General features: G+C 35.6%; 1 protein-coding gene across 3 annotated transcripts in view; it reads right to left on the minus strand.

Annotated features, from left to right (window-relative positions):
- Positions 1-18,870, minus strand: part of GBE1 (1,4-alpha-glucan branching enzyme 1) — a 280,022-nt gene that overhangs the window by 33,995 nt on the left and 227,157 nt on the right. For all 3 annotated transcript variants that reach the window (XM_042957137.1, XM_042957135.1, XM_042957136.1), the window contains exons 13-14: positions 11,038-11,222; positions 9,277-9,407 (exon numbers count right to left, since the gene is read on the minus strand). In XM_042957137.1, coding sequence (XP_042813071.1) covers positions 9,277-9,407; positions 11,038-11,222 — 316 coding nt within the window. The remainder of the gene's footprint in view (positions 1-9,276; positions 9,408-11,037; positions 11,223-18,870) is intronic.

Below are 18,870 nucleotides of genomic sequence, written 5' to 3' on the forward strand. Positions count from 1 at the left end.
GAGAGAGAGAGAGAGAATGCACAGGTGGGGGACAGGGAGAGAGAGAATCGTAAGCAGGTTCCATACTCAACATGGAGCACAATGTGAAGCCTGATGGAGGGCTTGATTCTACAACCCTGGGATCATGGCCTGAGCTGAAATCAAGAGTTAGATGCTCAACCGACTGAGCCACCCAGGCACCCCACCTTTCCTTCTTTTTATGATCAAATTTCTAATGCATTTTTAGGTCAACGATGATGCCAGTAATGTTGGCTATAGCAGGTAACACTGAGCTCATGGCACGTGGAGGACACTATCACTAAGCCTTTCACATGCATTAATGCATTTAATTCTGACAATAATTCCACAAGTAGGTGTTTTAAAGATGAGGAAACCAAGAAACAGTGAGGTTACTTTCATAAGACGAATAAGCTGCAGGGAGAACTTGAATGCTTAGACAGTCTTATTCTACCTTCAGAGCACAAGGTTTTAACCACTATTCTAGTAATGAGAACAAATTTCTCTACATCTGCAAATATAAGAACTGGAAATACAACTACTGAGCCATCGGGAGATAAAAATGTTACAGTAAGAGAACAAACTGAAGAAAATAATGTTTCAGAATCAGAAAAGAGTGCTACCATCAGACAAACATATTTTTCGTGTTTTCCTTAGCTAGGAAGAAAGACAGAGTGTTGAAAGGGAAGGTACTAAAGGGAAAATAATTGACTATCTCTAAATATAAACTGATGGAGAAAAAAAAATTATAGTAACATTTATAATTTTACAGACAAAATAATTTTCTGTCTTAATGTTCCTGTGATGAAACACTTATTGTGCACCAATAAAAGGTAATATGATTGCATTTCATTAAGTTATACGTTAATTAAATAATTATTCTCAGTAACATCTAAAGAATATTTTCCTTATTCAATAATTAATACCATATAGCAACCAAAAAGAATCAATTAATTTCACAAATAAACTTCACATACATAATAGGAATCAATTAGATATTTTCCCACCATTCGGCCAACAAATACTATATTAATAGAATTAGAAATGGTTTTTACACATGGTTATAACTGAAGCCACTGTTTCCAAGAACACACTGTGTATAGCTCTACTTTTGCCACTCTTCTCTGGAGAAACAGAAACTCTTCTTTTGGTTGTGGCATCCATATATTTAATAAATATATTAATTGTAGTGAACCTGTTATTGTATCATGGTTTAATTTTAAGAACCTTCTGGAGTATTCAGGTAGCATTTTCACATATAAATGAAACACTGACTATTCAATTTGATCCTGTGAGATTCTCAGAACAGCTTAACAGAAAATGATGAAAATGAAAATACCTCACTTATATAAAATCTAAACAGCATTCTGGCATACAGGAGATATTTACTGAAACAAAACAAACAAACAAACAAACAAACAAACAAACAAAAACAAAAGCAAAAAAGCTAATTTCTACTGAGATCCAGAAGGAAAACGTAATTTAAAATTCAGTATTAGAAATTTATTTTAGACACAGGATGTTCTCTTAAAAAAAAAACAAAAAAACAACTGGCATCAGATATAAAGAAAGGTGATGAATACAATTATACAACTTTTTTTTTTTTTTTTTTTTTAAGGAGTAGAGAACCATCTGTTTTGGACTACTTAAATACAGGACTATTTTAAAAGAAAGGTCAGACATGGAATTTTTCAGGCCAATGTTTTCTTTTTAGATTTTCTCCTTCTATAGTTGCAATGCTGTTCCCTATGAAAGGAAAAGGTTTACTAAGTGAGATAATAAGTGTAAAGTATTTGCAAAGTGCACTGTACATAAGAAGTTTATAAGGGAGGGTAGATCTTATTATGAAAGTCTGTTCAGCAAATATTCTGACAATATACTCTAGTGTGTTAATTTTGAATATTACAAAATCATGATGTATCTTCTTGACAATATTTGATCAAGTTTCCCTTTATACCATTTAATATCTACTTTAAGGGAAAAGCAATAAATTCTAGTTAACTTTTGTGTTTTAATTATTTAATTAAAGAACTCCAGGGGTTCTTTTGCTATTAGGTAGCTGTTATCTTCCATCCATCCATCTATCCATTCATCCATATGTCTGTCCATCCACCCAGCTATCCAACACCCATCCAGCCATCCACTTCTGTCTGCCCATCCTTCTACTCATCATTATCCATCCATCCAACAAAAATTTAGCTTTATGTGTACCCAATACATTTTCAAAAAAAACTTAAAACATTTCTTTAAGTTTATTTATTTTGAGAGACAGAGAGCACGAGCGGGATAGGAACAGAGAGAAAGGGGAGAGAGAGAATCTCAAGCAGGCTCTGTGCTGTCAGCACAGAGGCCAATGTGGGGCTCAACCCCACAAACTGTCAGATAATGACCTGAGCCGAAACCAAGAGTTGGGGGCTTAACCGTCTGAGTCACCCAGGCGCTCCGAGTACCTAATATGTTTTAGCTAAAGATATAATTGCTAATGTGCGGGTAAAACTCTTAGTCTTACATGTATCTTGGCACCAATTTCCACATACTAGTACCTTTTTTTACAGAATAGTAACAATAATCAACCTGGGCACACATGTTTTTCTGCCCATTAGCAATACAATTATTAGGTAAGTATGTATTGTTTTTAAAGGTTATAACAATGTTTCTGATTTCTTTCTCCCCCACAAATGGACAAGAAATAGAGGACAGAAATCTTGACTGAGCTATTGTTAGATGAATTTCTGGAACCAGAGGAGACCATTCCCGCACAACTGAACTATTAAACAAAAAATGCCAGAAATGCTGTTGAATATCTCAGAGCACCGACTGAGATACTACATAGCACTCAGACATTTAAGAAAAAAAAAGAAAGAAAGAAAAGACAAAAAAACACACTTAAAACCATTTGTGTTTTAAGGGCCTGCTCATTATTCATTACTGTCTATAGTCTTATGAATATATATTAGGCCAATCTAAAATTGTTACAGCAGTGGCAATATTTTAATCATGCAAAATATTTTCTTACTCTGTGATTCATCTTAAATTCCTGGGTAGAAAAATGATGCTAAATCATAGGCTCTTTATTGCCAGTGGAGGTGGGGATATGCATCTGTCATTATCACTAAATCACAGGGACTGTTGGACAGTGTTTAACAATAAAAAATGATCAAAAGGACCTCTAGATAATGTTTAAATGTATTACTATCATCTTGAAACTAAAGAGGGCTAACCTGGCAATGAATGTACATTCACTTTGAAGCTATAAAAACAAAAGTAGGACCTATATTAAATATGAAATTGTTAGTAGGATTATCTCTGCTCACATAAAAAATAGCGTCATTAAATTGTAGTATAGAGTAAAAGCACACACACACACACACTGACACATACACACACACAGAAAAGAAACATGCTTACATCTGTTCAAAGTCATTGTTGTAGATCTTTTATGAGAAAACCTTGTATATTTTAACACGTTTTTCTTTTTTTTAACCAAAACATATATAACCTGGAAAACCAGGTTGATATGCTCTTATTTTTTGGTCCAGAAATTAACCTTTATATATAAATTCTTGATGGAATGTGACATTTAGCTAATCCAAAATTAAGTCCTTTGTTTTTGTTTGTAGCATAAAGCATAGCTTCTATTAAGCACAGTGTTACATAACCATGCTTCAAAGTCTTCTGTAAACTAAGCAACGCACAGCAACCTCCCTGCCTTCAGCAATCACACTCCAGTGAATCATCCAAGTGACCTTATTTGCTCATTAGAAACTCTGTGTACAGGTTGCAAATGTCAGAGTCTGAATTTACATCTTAAAAAGTACATCTTGCGGCAGTTTAATGAAAATATTTCAAAGATCTCGGGTCAGCTTCAACTATTTACTCATCTGTTCCCTTCGCTTTAAATATTTTTGGCTGGGATTCACATATTTTTCACAAGCCATACTTCATGATCACTCCTCTTAACATTTCAGGATTGTAACAGTTTAAAGCGCCATGTGGAAAGGAGGCCGCCCATACACCATTGTTTCCGCCCCCATCTCAGCATGGTGACAAATAATTTAAAAACATTTTATTTTAGTGTTGTTCATGCTCTCGGAACAGTGTGAATCTGCACATCCCAAGACATGCACATTACAAATAAGGTGTGGAGGCTTCAAGTTGACTCTGAATGTTATACAATAACGTTAAATTGATGTGACGCCTTGAAGGAGTTTGTTTGGCTTTGGACATGGAATGAGGACACATTCATATTCTACTTGAGAATACAGAAAAATTCCCTCGACTGGAGTATGTACATGTTACTCAGGGGTTGTGAGGAAGAATTTCTGGGAAAGAGCCTTTGGGGGTGATGGCGGGATGCTGAGGGAAGTTGGTTGAAGACAGAGAAAGAAGCTTGCCTATGCTGTGAATTTGTGTATAATTTTCTCATGCTACCTACTGTCCCATAGAACTATATGTAAATTATTTCAAGCATTCTAGAAATAAGTCATCATTGGCAAATACCACTATTGCTACCGCCCCTAACCACACGTAGGCACGCATGAACTGAAAGAGGCACCATGGCATAGTAGAAAGGACATGAGCTTGGCAGTCCACTGCTCAACCTTTATCAGCTGGGGGCTGGAGGGAAATTAGGCAGTTACTTAAGGGCCTGAGTTTACTGACCCGTCACACGAGGCTAACATAACCTACCTCATAGAGCTGCTGGGAATACGAAACTGGATACTTATTAAAAATGCCCAGGTAGGGCACCTGAGTGTCTCAGTCGTTACGCACCCCACTCTTGATTTTGGCTCAGGTCGTGATCTCACAGTTCATGGGTTCAAGGCCTGCACTGGGCTTTGTGCTGAGAGCGTGGAGCCTGTTTGGGATTCTCTCTCTGCCCCTCTCCTTCTTGTGTGCCCTCTCTCTCACTCTTTCTCTCTCTAATAAATAAATAAATAAACATTTAAAAAACATAAACAACTTTTTTAAAAATGGCCAGCAAACACAAGGTCCTCAAAAGATGTCCCCTAGCATCCACTCCTTCGTATCACTCAAAATGTGGTATCATTATTTGTGTTATTCAAAATGGATTAGAAAGAACAGTTTGTCCTTGGGGGCTTAGCAGTTTTCCTTTTGATTCAATGCTGATTTGATGACATTCTAAGTGAAGAAATGTGATGAAAGACAATAATGATTCTGATAATATTAATGACATTATGTTTTTTTTTTCTTCTTTCTTTCTCTACAGCTAAACAATATTAAATCGCAGGCAAATATGACAGATTAAGTAAATGTTTTTTATCTTCCTAGGTATGAAATGTGTGACCTGCCTACTTGTCCGGTATATTTAGATCTGAGTTCTGCATCACCCACATTGCTATTTACTAATTAAAGAATGTTGGTGGTTAAAAGACCAATGTGAGACAGTGTGTAAGCAAAGGGTATTCACTGGTTTTTTGTTTTGTTTTGTTTTGTTTTTAATTTTCTGGAATACGGCTATAGATTCCTTTTGCAGAAACATTACTATGTCCCTTAGCAGTACCATTAAGACCACATTTCAAAATCTTAGTGATACACATCAGACTTCTCTTTTAGCTTTCTGAAATGTATCATCTTATTCTGAAGTGATAGTTAAGGGCATCCTTAAAGTGTTTCTTCTACTTTGCCTGGCATTGTCCCCAAAATAGTTCACCTTCAAACAGTTTCTTGGGAAGACAGTCACCACCTATTTCTACAGATTTGAGTGAAAGTTGATGTCTTGCTATTTGATAGACACACAGGATATACAGGTTCAAAAAATGGAACTTGCTCAAGAATTCAGACATGTTACCTATTCGTGGTTTATATTTCACAGTGACAGAAAAAGTTCAAATGATGTCTTTAGAAACTTTAAGTTTGTTCTGGCACCAAATCCTACTTTGCAGGGAATTAAAAATTTGATGAATTCCTTGACTTGATTAATATAGCCAATCTTGCCACTGTGGATTCTTCATAGTGAAAATCTGTATTCAATTCACCGGCTCAGGAGTTGGAAATACCGATGGCACAGGACAATTCGGCAAAGTCAGAAAACACAGCATAGAAATCCTAATTTTTTTTTTTGTACTTTCCATATCTGAAATGATTCTAGAATGCTGAGCTACAATGTCTTTTAAAGGTATAGGACTAAAGTCAGAAAGATGAAAGACCGAAAAGAAATGAGACTTGTAAAATGCTAAGGATAATAAAGAGAACTCTTAAAGCTAAGCTTGAAACAATAAGAGCTGAAAGAAAGCATAGATGTATCTGCTGCTGATGGAAGATGGTATGATCGTAACATTAGTAACAGAGAACTGTTGTCTTCCCCATTAACAGGTTAGAGGCAAAAACCAAAACATATATTCCAGAATTCCAGAATTCTAAACATCATCATTGAAATTCTAAACATCATCATTGAAATTCTTCTAAACATCATCATTGAAATTCTATGTACCTCCATTTATTAAAATCCCAAATTAAAACTTATATTTTACATACACATATATATTTTTTTTAAGTAAGCTCTGTGCCCAATATGGGGTTTGAACTCCCAACACCTAGATCAAGAGTCACATGCTCTACTGACTGAGCCAGCCAGGTGCCCCTAAACTTATATTTTCTATTCCCCTAACTGGTTACTCCACCTTGCTTTGCTATCCTAAATAATTATACCACTACCATTCTTCCCCTTGTTCAAAATGAAACCTTATATTTTCTCTTCTACATCCCAAGTCCAAACAACTGCTGAGTTCTTTCACAAGAAAGCAGTTCTATCCTATTGTCATTCCTTCAGCTCATGCCCTAATTATCTTTTACATGTACTGTAATTTCTCATAATTAATATCTGTACTTCCAATCTGTTTCCTCAAGAAAGCTCTCTTACACACTGGGTACATGAGAACTTTTCCTAAAGCATACATTCTTATCAAGTAGTTCCCCAGCTCAAAAACCTTCAGTGACTCACTATGAAACTATGGAAAAAAGTCTAAACTAATTAATATGGCACTGAAATCTTCTATTAGGTGATCTCAATCTATCTTTTCGGCTTTATCTCTTAGTATTCCTTTTTAAGGTCATCATTCTCCAATTAATTCATTGTGCTATTCATTAAGCATGTTCTATGCTTTCCAACAGCTGAGATGGCCTCCCTTATTTTTTTTTTCTACTACAATTTTATCCTTTTCTCAATGTCCAGGCTTAACGGTCTTTTCCTTAAATGAGTCAATCCATCTATCAATTTCTCTCTCATATTCTTTATTTTTTCTTTTACTTATCTCCTGTTCTCCCATGGAACCTTCTCAGTCCCTTCTCATTTACTGCATTATGCCTTACAACCTAGTTTGTTTTCATACATCTCTTCTCCCCCACTGGCTTAGGGTCAAGGACAGTTGCTTAACAAAGGCTGCAGTAGATCCCAAGTGTACTGTAAATTGTAAATGTATTTTGGCTTGATTATAAAAAAATATATTTGACTGTATTTTTATTATATCACATTTTCAGGTATAGAAAGATTTAGTGTAGGGCATTAGCAGTTTGGGGCTGAGAAGGGTCATGTTATGAGTTGCTATATATCTAGTATTTATTTGCATTTCTTTACAGAAATGGTGAGTACATTTGCTTCTTGGAGCAGTATAGCTATTCTTCAGTGCAGGTAATTCCATCACATTGATGGGAGCATTTTATATGTTAACTGGGGCACATTGGGCTAGTAGTCACAGCCACAGCCATCTCTCCTATGCTCTGAAGTGATGTGGAACTGTGCTCTGCTGGGAAGGAAAAGGGCAGGGAACCATCGCTCACCATACTCAATGTCATGGAATAGCACAGGGTAGTGGTAACTGCTGTGGGCTACTTAACTAGATAGCACTGTCCTGTTCTTTACTGTTGGAGAAATGGTCTGTCTGGGTAACCACTTCACTTCCAGAATCCTACTTCCCGAGTCCACTTTCTACTTCCTGGAAACCCAAGGTAGTTCTCTCGATCAATAAGCCAGTTATGGTGATATAATTCTACCTCCTAGAAATGTCTTTGAGGATGTGAGAGTGAATTCTGGTCAACAGAAAATAAAAGAAAATTTCCTAAAGTGACTTCATTCTTAAAAAGAGGAAAAAAGAAATCCATTCGCCTTATGTTGTGCCTGAAGGTTACGTTTGGAAACATAGCTGTTGTCTTATAACTATAGCAGGTACCATCCTGTGGACACTGCTGGCACCTTGAGAGTTGAAAGCAAAAAGAAAGAATGAACCAGGGAACTTCGTGATATTGTTACAGTGCAGGGGTCACACTACCTCAGGGCTTATTATGTGGCCAAATACATCTTCCTGACCGTTCGAGTCAACTGAATAGGGAGTTTCTTATACTGTAGCTAGAGATACCCTGACACATCGGACTTCATGGTGGACCAGGCACCTGCTCAGGTGGCGGATGGTGATCACTGGTAGGACTTCAGGGAAGAAGAACGCTATTTACACTGCCTGCTTCAAAATTTGTGTTGGGTTGTTGCGAGGTCCTGAATCTTTTTTTTTTTTTTTTTTTTCATGGATCTGGTAAATCATAAGGTCCTTAAAATACACTGCACTTTCCCTTTTGCAACATTTACCACACTTAAAATTCCTAACATTTTTCTTCTTCACTAGTTTAAAAGCTCCATAAGGGCAGTGAGTGTATCTGCCAGGAGAATTCCTGTATTTACAGGACCTAGCAAAGCTTGCTGACACACCAGTGTTCAATAAGCAGACACTCAGCAAATATCTGGGAAATGAATACATGAATGACTAAATGAACATCAGAAACATTCTCTCTGTCATTTCCTCTGCTCACACTCCTATGCCCTGGTTCCTCACTGGTGAAGGCCTTCAAAAGTGAGCTATGTCCTGCATTGGAGGAGACAGGAAAGAGAAAAGGGAAGGAAGCCATCTTTACAGCTATGGTCTGCATCCTCAGTAGAGAAGGGGAAAGGAGATGATTCTCAAAGGCAACTTAAAAAATATTTTCCTAGAGAAAAACTACAGTCATCTCCTGACGTGCATATGGGATCAAAATATCATTAAAAAAAAATGTTCAGAATCATACTTTTTAGAACCAGGATGAAGCTTAGGATTGATTCAGCATAATAGAGCTGAGCAAAGATTTACCAATCAACTATTTCAAGTTCCTCATTTTTCAAAAGAGGAACTGAGAGCTACTGTCACCAAGATCAGCATTAGTCTTTCTTAGTTTCTATGATGTAATAAATAATTGAAAGCAGACAGTAACATTCACTGGCAACAAAAAGGATATTTTCCTGGCAATGTTGTTCCAACTCGGTAATCAGTGTAGCTCTTGCTTGGATGAAAGTTGAAAATAAAAACAAGACCTGCTCTCTCAAAAGCGATGATCTTATTGCCTTCGTGCTTTTCACTCACATAGGCCTGCAAGAATTAACACATACATCACATCTAAATAATACCTAGATGCTGTTATAAGCAGACTATGCATTAAAAAGTGTTTTGGTCTTTATTGATAGCCCTGTTAGCTATTAAGTCAACAAGTGAAAATGCCAGTCCATTATGTTTTTTAACATGTTGCAATAGTGTCATATCAAACTGTAACAATAGTCTCAAAAATGGCTTAAAGTATAAAAATCTCACTAGCTATAGACAACTTCAAACAAAGCATAGATGATTAACATTGTGGCTCAGGTTTTAAGAACACAGTATGTATGCTACATGTAAAATGTGTGTGTGTGTGTGTGTGTGTGTGTGTGTGTGCGTGCGCACGCGCTCGTACGCATGCTGGATCTGTTTACAAGTGAATTTTCTTTAAGACTTTTAGTCTCCAGACTAATGACTTAAGCTACATAAAATTACGTTTTAAAATAAAATGTAACATTGTTATTGTACTGAGATTTCTGAAGTTGTAGTTATCTTAAAAACTTTACATTATTGCCCACCTTTGTCAGATTCAATGGCAACATAATGTTCTTTACAATGTGTCTCTTTTTTTTTCTAATAAAAGAGAAGGTCTAAAAAGAAATTATATCTACAAGGTCTCCCATGTTATACATCATGTTTTCAGTAGGCAGTGAGAAGCCTTTGCTTTTTCAACACCACCCCCTTACAGCTCCAGCTTTGAAAGGACTTATTTCCATGCATATCAGCAGAGCCACTCTTGGTAATTTAGCAATGTGAACTAAGACTCTAGAGTAAACAGCATGCCTTTTGGTATTCAACATTGTTCCTGTTGAAAAGGAGCATCATTTTGCTCTCTCTTTTGGAAATTGCATTACTAATAAATGTGATTAGGGCATTCGTGTCATGTAGCCAATCTTAGTGAATATATAAGTACCTTTGTTCAACCATTAAAAAAAAAAAATCATAGACACCAAAGTAAAAACACATCAACAGTAATTTCAAACAGCACCAGTAAAAAGTAAATGGATTATAAGTAACACATACTATATGCTAATTTTTGCAAGGGAAAAAAGCCTGTATAAAATTTGCACCTGTTAATTACATTTTCTAAAACTTATTGAAAACGGGGACTTTAATTCCAGAGGAGAATCAAGCTCATGAAAAATACAAAACAGCATGCAGGTGTAATGGCATCTAGTGAGATGACAAGTTAGAGCAGTAAAGGAAGGAGGGGCGGGGGGAAGAATAAAGAAATCTACATGTTGTCCGAGTAGTCTCTTTATGACAGCAAAATTATTTATATAAAGAAAAACAGTCAAAACAATTAAGATGTTTCTACAGTAATTTCCAAAATGGACTCCATGCCGAGCTTTTGTCATTTATTTTAACCAATTGAAATAAAAATTACTAAATTTAAACAGCAACAAACTAAACAGGAGAGTAAACAGGGCATTATGTTTAAGATTTTCATTATCTATCAGAGAGACTTCAATGACATGTTTTGACAACCCGAAGTATGTTACAGGGCACTACACACTGAATAATAAAGTGCTGTTTAAAAGATCTGCATATAGATTTAAATCGATTGCCATTCCAAGCATGTACAACATTGGTGACTAAAACATAACATTTAGAATAAAGAGCTTACCTGTGGAGCTGAAAGCCAACCACATCTTTCTTCCAATTTATTCATATCCCTGTCAAAGTTATTTAGGAACTTATAGCGAAGGAGGTCATCATCAGTTAAATGAAACTGCCTTCTGGCATAATGGTAGCTCTCATTATTTCCTTTTCTTGGGAAGTCTAACCATTCAGGATGGCCAAATTCATTACCTGTGTGGAAGAACACATATAAGCCTCACCCAGTAATATTAGCATTTCTTCCTAAGGTGACTAAATAATTATATCTGTTAAAGTCCTTAAAATCAGTGTAGGTTATAATTTACTATAGCTGCACCCTGTGAAGGATGTACAACCCTGCTTCAAAGACAGCACAGGGCAGCACAAAGGGTACTGACCGCATCTAGACCCAGAATTTCAGGGTCCGGTGTTAGTCCGGTCACATAGCCCTTGCAACCTTTGTAACATACCTTTTCCTCACGCAAAACTGAGACCAGTTATCTCTATCATACTTATTTCATCTCTGAAATAAACCCACTACCTCTGAGTAATTTCAAAAATCTGTTTCCATAATTTCTGTAATCTGTACAATGCTTTACAATTTCCAAAGGCTTTGAAGGCACATATTTTGATCCTCAGTGGGAATCTTTGTTATATCCATCTCACAGATGAGAAATCCAGAGCGTTGGACAGTTAAGAGAATTGCCCAAGCTCTCACAGATAATAAGTACAAAAAACAACTATTACAAGTTAGTTCTTCTGATTAAAATCCAAAGGTTTTAATGAGGCGCTTTCTACCTCATCTCCACATTAGGCAAGTACGTTTTAAACTTCAGGTGCCGTAGAAACCCAAGTCTTCACTCTTTTATTCATTTTTCCTTATTTCTTTCTCAGATCCATGTATTACCATTAGATGTATACCTTTAATTTCAACTGCATGTGTGTGTGTGTGTGTGTGTGTGTGTGTGTGTGTGTGTGCATGTGCTTAGCTAGGACACTTGACTTAGAACTATTTAAATATTATTTCTCACTATAATGATGAGAACCAGAAAGTCAATACACTTGAAAAATGAAATATAATAGTAACACCCACATATTCTTCGTTCTCAAAATTGAATTTAGATATTGGTTGTCTAATAGATTGGCCCTTATTGTTTTCCCCAAGGTGGATTTCTACTTTACAGTTTTTTTTTCCCTTAAAAATTAAATACTACTTTCCAAAATTTACTTTCATTTGCCACTTTAACGCTGCAATTTTCTGAGTCACAAGTTTCTCCTTTGTGTTAGAAAGTATTATAGCCAATATGAGTGTCCTACTTTAATGAAACTAATACAATGATATTCCAATAAGTAAAAACTAGGAAACCAGGATGCAATTCAAAATGATTTACTGTAGACTTGCTTTAAAATGGTAACCTCTGTTAAGAAATGCTGCAATTTACATTTAACTGTTTGAGACCAAAGTCATTAAAATAAAAATAATATCCAAACAAATATATCTATAGCAGTTTCATAACAAAGTGTCTACAAACATTTTGCTGAATTCTAGCATTTCAGTCTAAATATTTCTTACTATTTTGCCTGCTATATGAAGAGGAGGGAACTGGATTTCTGATTCTATGGGTCTATATTTACTTTAGGATATCTTCAAGTGACATAAGGAATTTTCCTCTGCCGTGCTTAGGAGTCCTGCTTAGGTCTGGAGCCTGATTCACAGCAGACCATGGGGTACCTGCTTGATCATCCATTTAGTTTGCAAACTCATGCACCTTCAGAATTGTAGTAGAGCACATTCTTTACCGATAAGGAAGATACTGCCAGCCTGGGGGAAATTAGATGTCTAAGTACTTGTGAGATTTCAACTAGGGGAGAACTTTGGAAAGACTAGAAATGACAAGATGTAGCTAAAGTTTAGTAGCCTACATATTGGATCCAGCCTTTCTATAGGCACAATATTTTTACTTTGGTATGGCCGGGATCTCTGGGTTGACTACCATATTAATCAGCAATTCCTTTAGCCTTTTCTGGGGGAGACTTTTACATCTTTGCCAACATGATTATCACACAGAGGCAGCAGCAAACGCTTAATGTCTCTTATTATCTGTCAGGCACATACATTGCACATGAATTAATTCATTCCATCTTCAACAACACTAAAGTACTGTCCCAAGTTTATAAGTAAGGAAACTACAGCATAGAAAGTTATTAAGTAGAGGGACCTATGAACCCAGACAGTCTGGTGTCAGCACCCTGATTCTTAACTCCACCATATTGTCAGAAATAAATACCAGGGAAATACAGTGCAAAGAATGACCAACCTCTCCTACATGGACAGATTCCAAGCTAATGGAATGCCATGCACAGATGCATTGGAGTGAGAAGGTGAGATGTAGTGAAGAGTTGGTCTAGCCATGAAACAAGGTTAGTGGCAGGGAGAAGTGGGACAGACAGGATTAGGTTAGATTAGGACAGGCCTCATAAAATTAGGACCTTACATTACAGGCAATAGGGAACTAAAGGCTATTTTCTAAGTTGGGGAATGAGGAGTCCAAATGCATTTATTATTAAAATACCTTGACAGTGTGAAAAAAGACTCTGGATATTGGGGATAGTTGAATAGTACAAAAACTAACATGGAATCCAAAATATAAGGTAAGAGGTGACAAGAGGCAACAGGAAGAAGGAAAAGAATGATTTAAATTCATTTCATGTGCACTGTTGATGGGACTGTAAATTGGTACAGGTACTGTAAAAAACAGTATGGAAAAGTAGAATTATACTATATGATCCCATAATTCCACTACTGGGTATTTATTCAGGGATCACAAAAACACTAATTCCAAAAGATATATGCACCCTATGTGTATTGCAGCATTATTTATAATACCCTAGAAAGGGAAGCAACCTAAGTGTCCACTGATATATGAATGGATAAGAAAGATGTGGTGTGTGTATGTATGTGTGTGTGTATAAAGTATAGGAATATTATGCAGCTATAAAAAGGAAGAGGTTGTGCTATTTGTAACAACATGGATAGACCTAGAGGGTGTTATGCTAAGTGAAACAAATCCAACTGCAGAAGGCAAATACCATATGGTTTCACTCATAAGTGGGATGTAAAAAACAAAACAAAATAAACAAAAAACCCTCAAAGCAACAAAAAGCAGAATCAGCCTTGGAAATACAGTAAATTAAAGACTGCTGGGGCACAGTGGCCAAAATAGGTGGCTGGAATTGGAGATAAAGGCTTCCAGATGTGGAATGAAAAAAATCACAGGAATAAAAGGTACAGCATAAGAAACATAGTCAATGATACTCTAATAGTGTAGCATGGTAACAGATGATAGCTAAGCTTGTGGTGAGCAGAGCATAATGTATACATTTGTCAATCACTATAACACCTGAAGCTAATGTAACATTGTGTGTCAACTGTACCCAAACAAAACAAAAGGAAACAAACAAAAACACAAATGACATTTACGAGGTGGAAAATAACAGGATTTGATGACTGCCTGATCAATGCAGGTTGTAAAGAAAAGGGAATTCTAAGGGTAGTTTTAAAGTTCCAAGCTCGGTTGACTGAGTAGTGCCAGCATTAACCGCACTAGAGAAAAATGGTGACAAAGGAAGTGTGTGGGAAGGAGATAATGAGTTTTTTGGCATGCTAAATTTAAGAACTGAAGAATACACAGGCATCTGTGGATATATAATAACATTGATAAAAATAAGGTACTGAAATTCAGGAGAGAATTGGGGGTGAGGACCAAGAGTAATTTGTTAAGGCCTCACTAAGAGACAGTAGATATACACACAAAAGGAAAAAGGCCTGTGGACAGCATCCTAAGGAACTGCCAGCAGAAGATTAATTAGAAAAGAATGAGGAACAATGGTTACCAAAGTAAGAGGGACATCCAAAGAAATATATCAAAGGCTAAGAAGAGTTTCAAAAAGGATGGTCAGTGACAAATGCTATAAACTAAGAAACACTAAAAAACCAAAACAAACCACAAACCAAAACAAACCAAACAAAAAAACAAAACAAACAAACAAACCCCAAAACCAAAACCAAACCAAACCAAACAAACAAAAAAAAAAACAAACCAACCCAGAATTTGCTATATTACCATCCATTTGGTATAGGAATAAAATAATGTAAGCCTGTGCTTTTCCATCTATAGAATGCTCCAGAGGAGGTTTATAGATTCCAAGGAAGCTTATTAAAAATGTCCATCCTCCAGATGAACATTCAGTACCTGATTCATTACCTGTGCCTTTAGGCACAGTTCCAGACAGGAATCTACATTTTCCTCAACCTCCCTGTACTGAAAGGAGGTGCGCTAAAGGCCACACCTGAAGGAGAACAGGGTAGAGATTTGAAAGTTCTTTACATGTCTAAGTAAAAGACAGTTATGCATTATGATGCCCATGGACACAGCAAGACTTGTGTTTTAATTCTAGTGAGCTGCTTGTACATGAATGTAGGCATCTAATCTCTCCAGTGCTCAGTTTACTCGTTTGTAAAATAGGATAATATGTTTCATAAACACTCTTTTATGATTCAAACATGGTAAATGAGGTGCGGGGCACAGGGTCTGGCAGTTATCAGCTTCTAATGTACAGAAGCTTTCATGTTACACACGTCTGCGCATTACTGATGCTGCTCAGCAAAGAATTACATAAAGGGCAATACATGAGAGTTATAATAAAGCTAAAATCTAAGTGAGGGAACTGATTCACCCTAATCTACAGCATACATACAAGTAACCAGGATGAATTCAACAGGCAAGTAATTAGTTGACTCCTCTTATTTTTCATGGTACAAACTTATTCCTTTCTTTAAAGTACTGAAATTCTACACTGATGCATTTATTCATTTTTTTTTTTAAGTAGGCTTTATGCCCAGCATGGAGCCCAGTGTGGGGTTTGAACTCAGGACTCTGAGATCAAGACCTGAGTTAAGATTAAGAGTTGGACGCTTAATTGACTGAGCCACACAGCTGCCCCCTTTATTCATATTTTTAATAATACAAACGAATTTCCCTAAGCCAAGTGTTAGTGACCTTTAAATTATCTACTATTTTAGACATTTAAAAAGCAGAATTTAGTGTGAAAAAATTTTGCTATAAGACACCCATACGGATGGGGTAAACCAGATGGCTATGTTAGGAATCCCCTCTCTACTTTCTTCCTTTGTTATTTCTACCTGTTCATTTTGTAAAACCTCTGAACATGTTCTCAAGGGTTATACATATATATATATATACGTACATATGTACATATGTATATATGTATATAGGGTTGTTATATAAAAAATATAATGGTATATATATTACACATATACTATATATAGCATATATATTTATATACTATATTTATCATTTACTATATAAGTATATATAGTATACAGTTGGTTACATTCCACTTAAAATTAACATTTTAGGAACCGTCTAAAACTAGAGTTCTGCTTTAGCTGGAACACTATTGACACTTGAGGCTCCCGTATCTCCTAATTTCTCCCCAGCTTTCTAGAAAATGTGACCTCAGCTTATAGCCTCTGTTGCTTGTTATCTTTTCCAACTGCCTTAGGTAGACTAAGAAGGTGAAAGTATAAATTCTCCACTGTATGGTTTAGTTTCTCTCTTAGAATTCCTCCTTGGCAGCATAGTTTTCATCAGTATAGAATGGGATGGTGTTTGACCAAAACAACTGAGGATGGTATGAACCCATTTCATAATCTGATTAAAAGCTAAGTACCTGGTCCCCAGAAACACACACACACACACACACACACACACACACACACACACTGGATATAGCCTTAAGGGCTTATGAATTCCATTCAAAAACTGATACAATGTGAAATCACATTATCATTTATTTCTAACATTCTAGCATGAAAATCCACATCCTTATAATCTATAACATAAATAAGGATTTAAAAGTAGCACAATTACAATGAGGTAAGGTATACAGATTATTTAGAGGAATACAAGACACATAATATGTGACAATAAATATTACTTTCTTATAGTATTATACTTTCTTTTATTATGGAAGTAACACACTCATAGACACATTTTTTTTTTTAAAACAGAATTACACACACGCCCACACACATAATCTAAAATCTTATGAAATAACCACTTGCTATGGTCTGAATATTACTGTTTCCCCAAAATTTGTATGTTGCAATCCTAATCCTCAATGTAATAGTATTAGGAGGTAGGGCCTTTGGAAGATGTTTAGGTCATGAGGGTGAAGCCCTCCTGGATAGGATTAATCTTCTTATAAAGAAGACTCCACAGAGCTCCACTGCCCCTTCCACCAGGTAGGGATAAACTAGAAGTCTGAGAACGGGAAGAAGGCCTTCATTTGACCGTCCTGGGACTCTGATCTTGGACTTCCAAACTCCAGAAAGCATGAGAAATACATTTCTGTCGTTTACAAGCTACCGGCTCTGTGGCATTTTGTTATAGCAGGCCAAGTACACTAAGATAACATTGTTTTCTTTCAGTAAATATTTTATTTATTTTCATTTATATCTATAACTGTATATCTAGATCCATAAACATAACCATCCTCTCATCTATCTTATCTCCCTATAACTTGTTTTGAAGAAACATAGACTTCTATGCTATTTTGAATTTTAATATAAGCATTCTCCATGTCAAGAAGTATATATCTCCCCAGGATGGTACTTCCTTATGTGTATACAATGCAATTTTATTTAACCATTTTCCTCATGTTAGTCATTTTGGCTTTTTTTTTTTTTTTTTTTTTTTACTATTTTACTCTTATAAAATGTGAGCAATTTTATAAATACATCTCTGTACACTTGCCTGGTATTTCCCTCACAAAACTGAATATGTAGAATAGCTGTTGAGAAGGTAAAAAGCAGATATGATTCTAAGAGAAAACATTTCCCAGGTTTTGAACATGACTAATTATTTGAAGACATAGGCACAAATTAACAAGCTGTTACTGGAAATAATGTTCACCACACACCCACAATTATATTCTTCAGTGCATATGTTTAAAATTCTACTTTAAAAGTATTTTTAATCATTTGAATTTAAGATTTCACTTTATTGTGCTCTAAGACTTGTTAACTTTAAACATTCATCTTTTTAACAGCATATTAAAAATTATTAACAATTAATAAAAAGCAGGTTACATGAGGTCAAATTAAGTACTTGAAAAAATAAAAGACAACGATGAAAGCAAGACAAATGTTTGGTGTCATAATCCAATTTAGGATTTTTTTTATGTATTTTAACTTTCACCTCATTTATCCTTTATAAGTATAAAGTCACTACTTTAAAAAAAATTGCAATAGCATATTTATATATAATGGAAAATGAAATTGAATTTCTAAGTTAGAAAAAAGAGTCATTTAAAAAAATTCAAGATTTAATGAAGACCCTATTCTAGTAGAGAATTGTTTATTAATCTCTATTAGAGACTAATTTAAATTTTCTGAAAATCTTCTGGACAGGCTTCTTTTTAAACCAAAAGATAGAGAAAGTTGCATACAACAAAGAAATATATAGAAAAATTATGTTAGTGATTGCAGACAAAACATTCTACAGGGTGGCTTTTGAATGTTATCTCTGTTGTAAATGAGCTGACAAGGGGCAAATTAAGTTTAATGTAGACAAACGCAACATTAAATTTCATATTTGGTCCAAAACTGTAAACACAAGCATAAAATAAATGGAAGCAAATCACAGAAAGACTTTCAAAGTGACCTTGGAATAATAGTGAACCATTCTCAGACTGAACAGAGAAAACTGGAAAATGCCTGTTAGTATCTTACACTAGCTCACAGCTCACAAACCTAATGAAGAAAAATACTACCATT

Source organism: Panthera tigris, chromosome C2, assembly GCF_018350195.1.
Source record: "Panthera tigris isolate Pti1 chromosome C2, P.tigris_Pti1_mat1.1, whole genome shotgun sequence".
Lineage (NCBI taxonomy): Eukaryota > Metazoa > Chordata > Mammalia > Carnivora > Felidae > Panthera > Panthera tigris.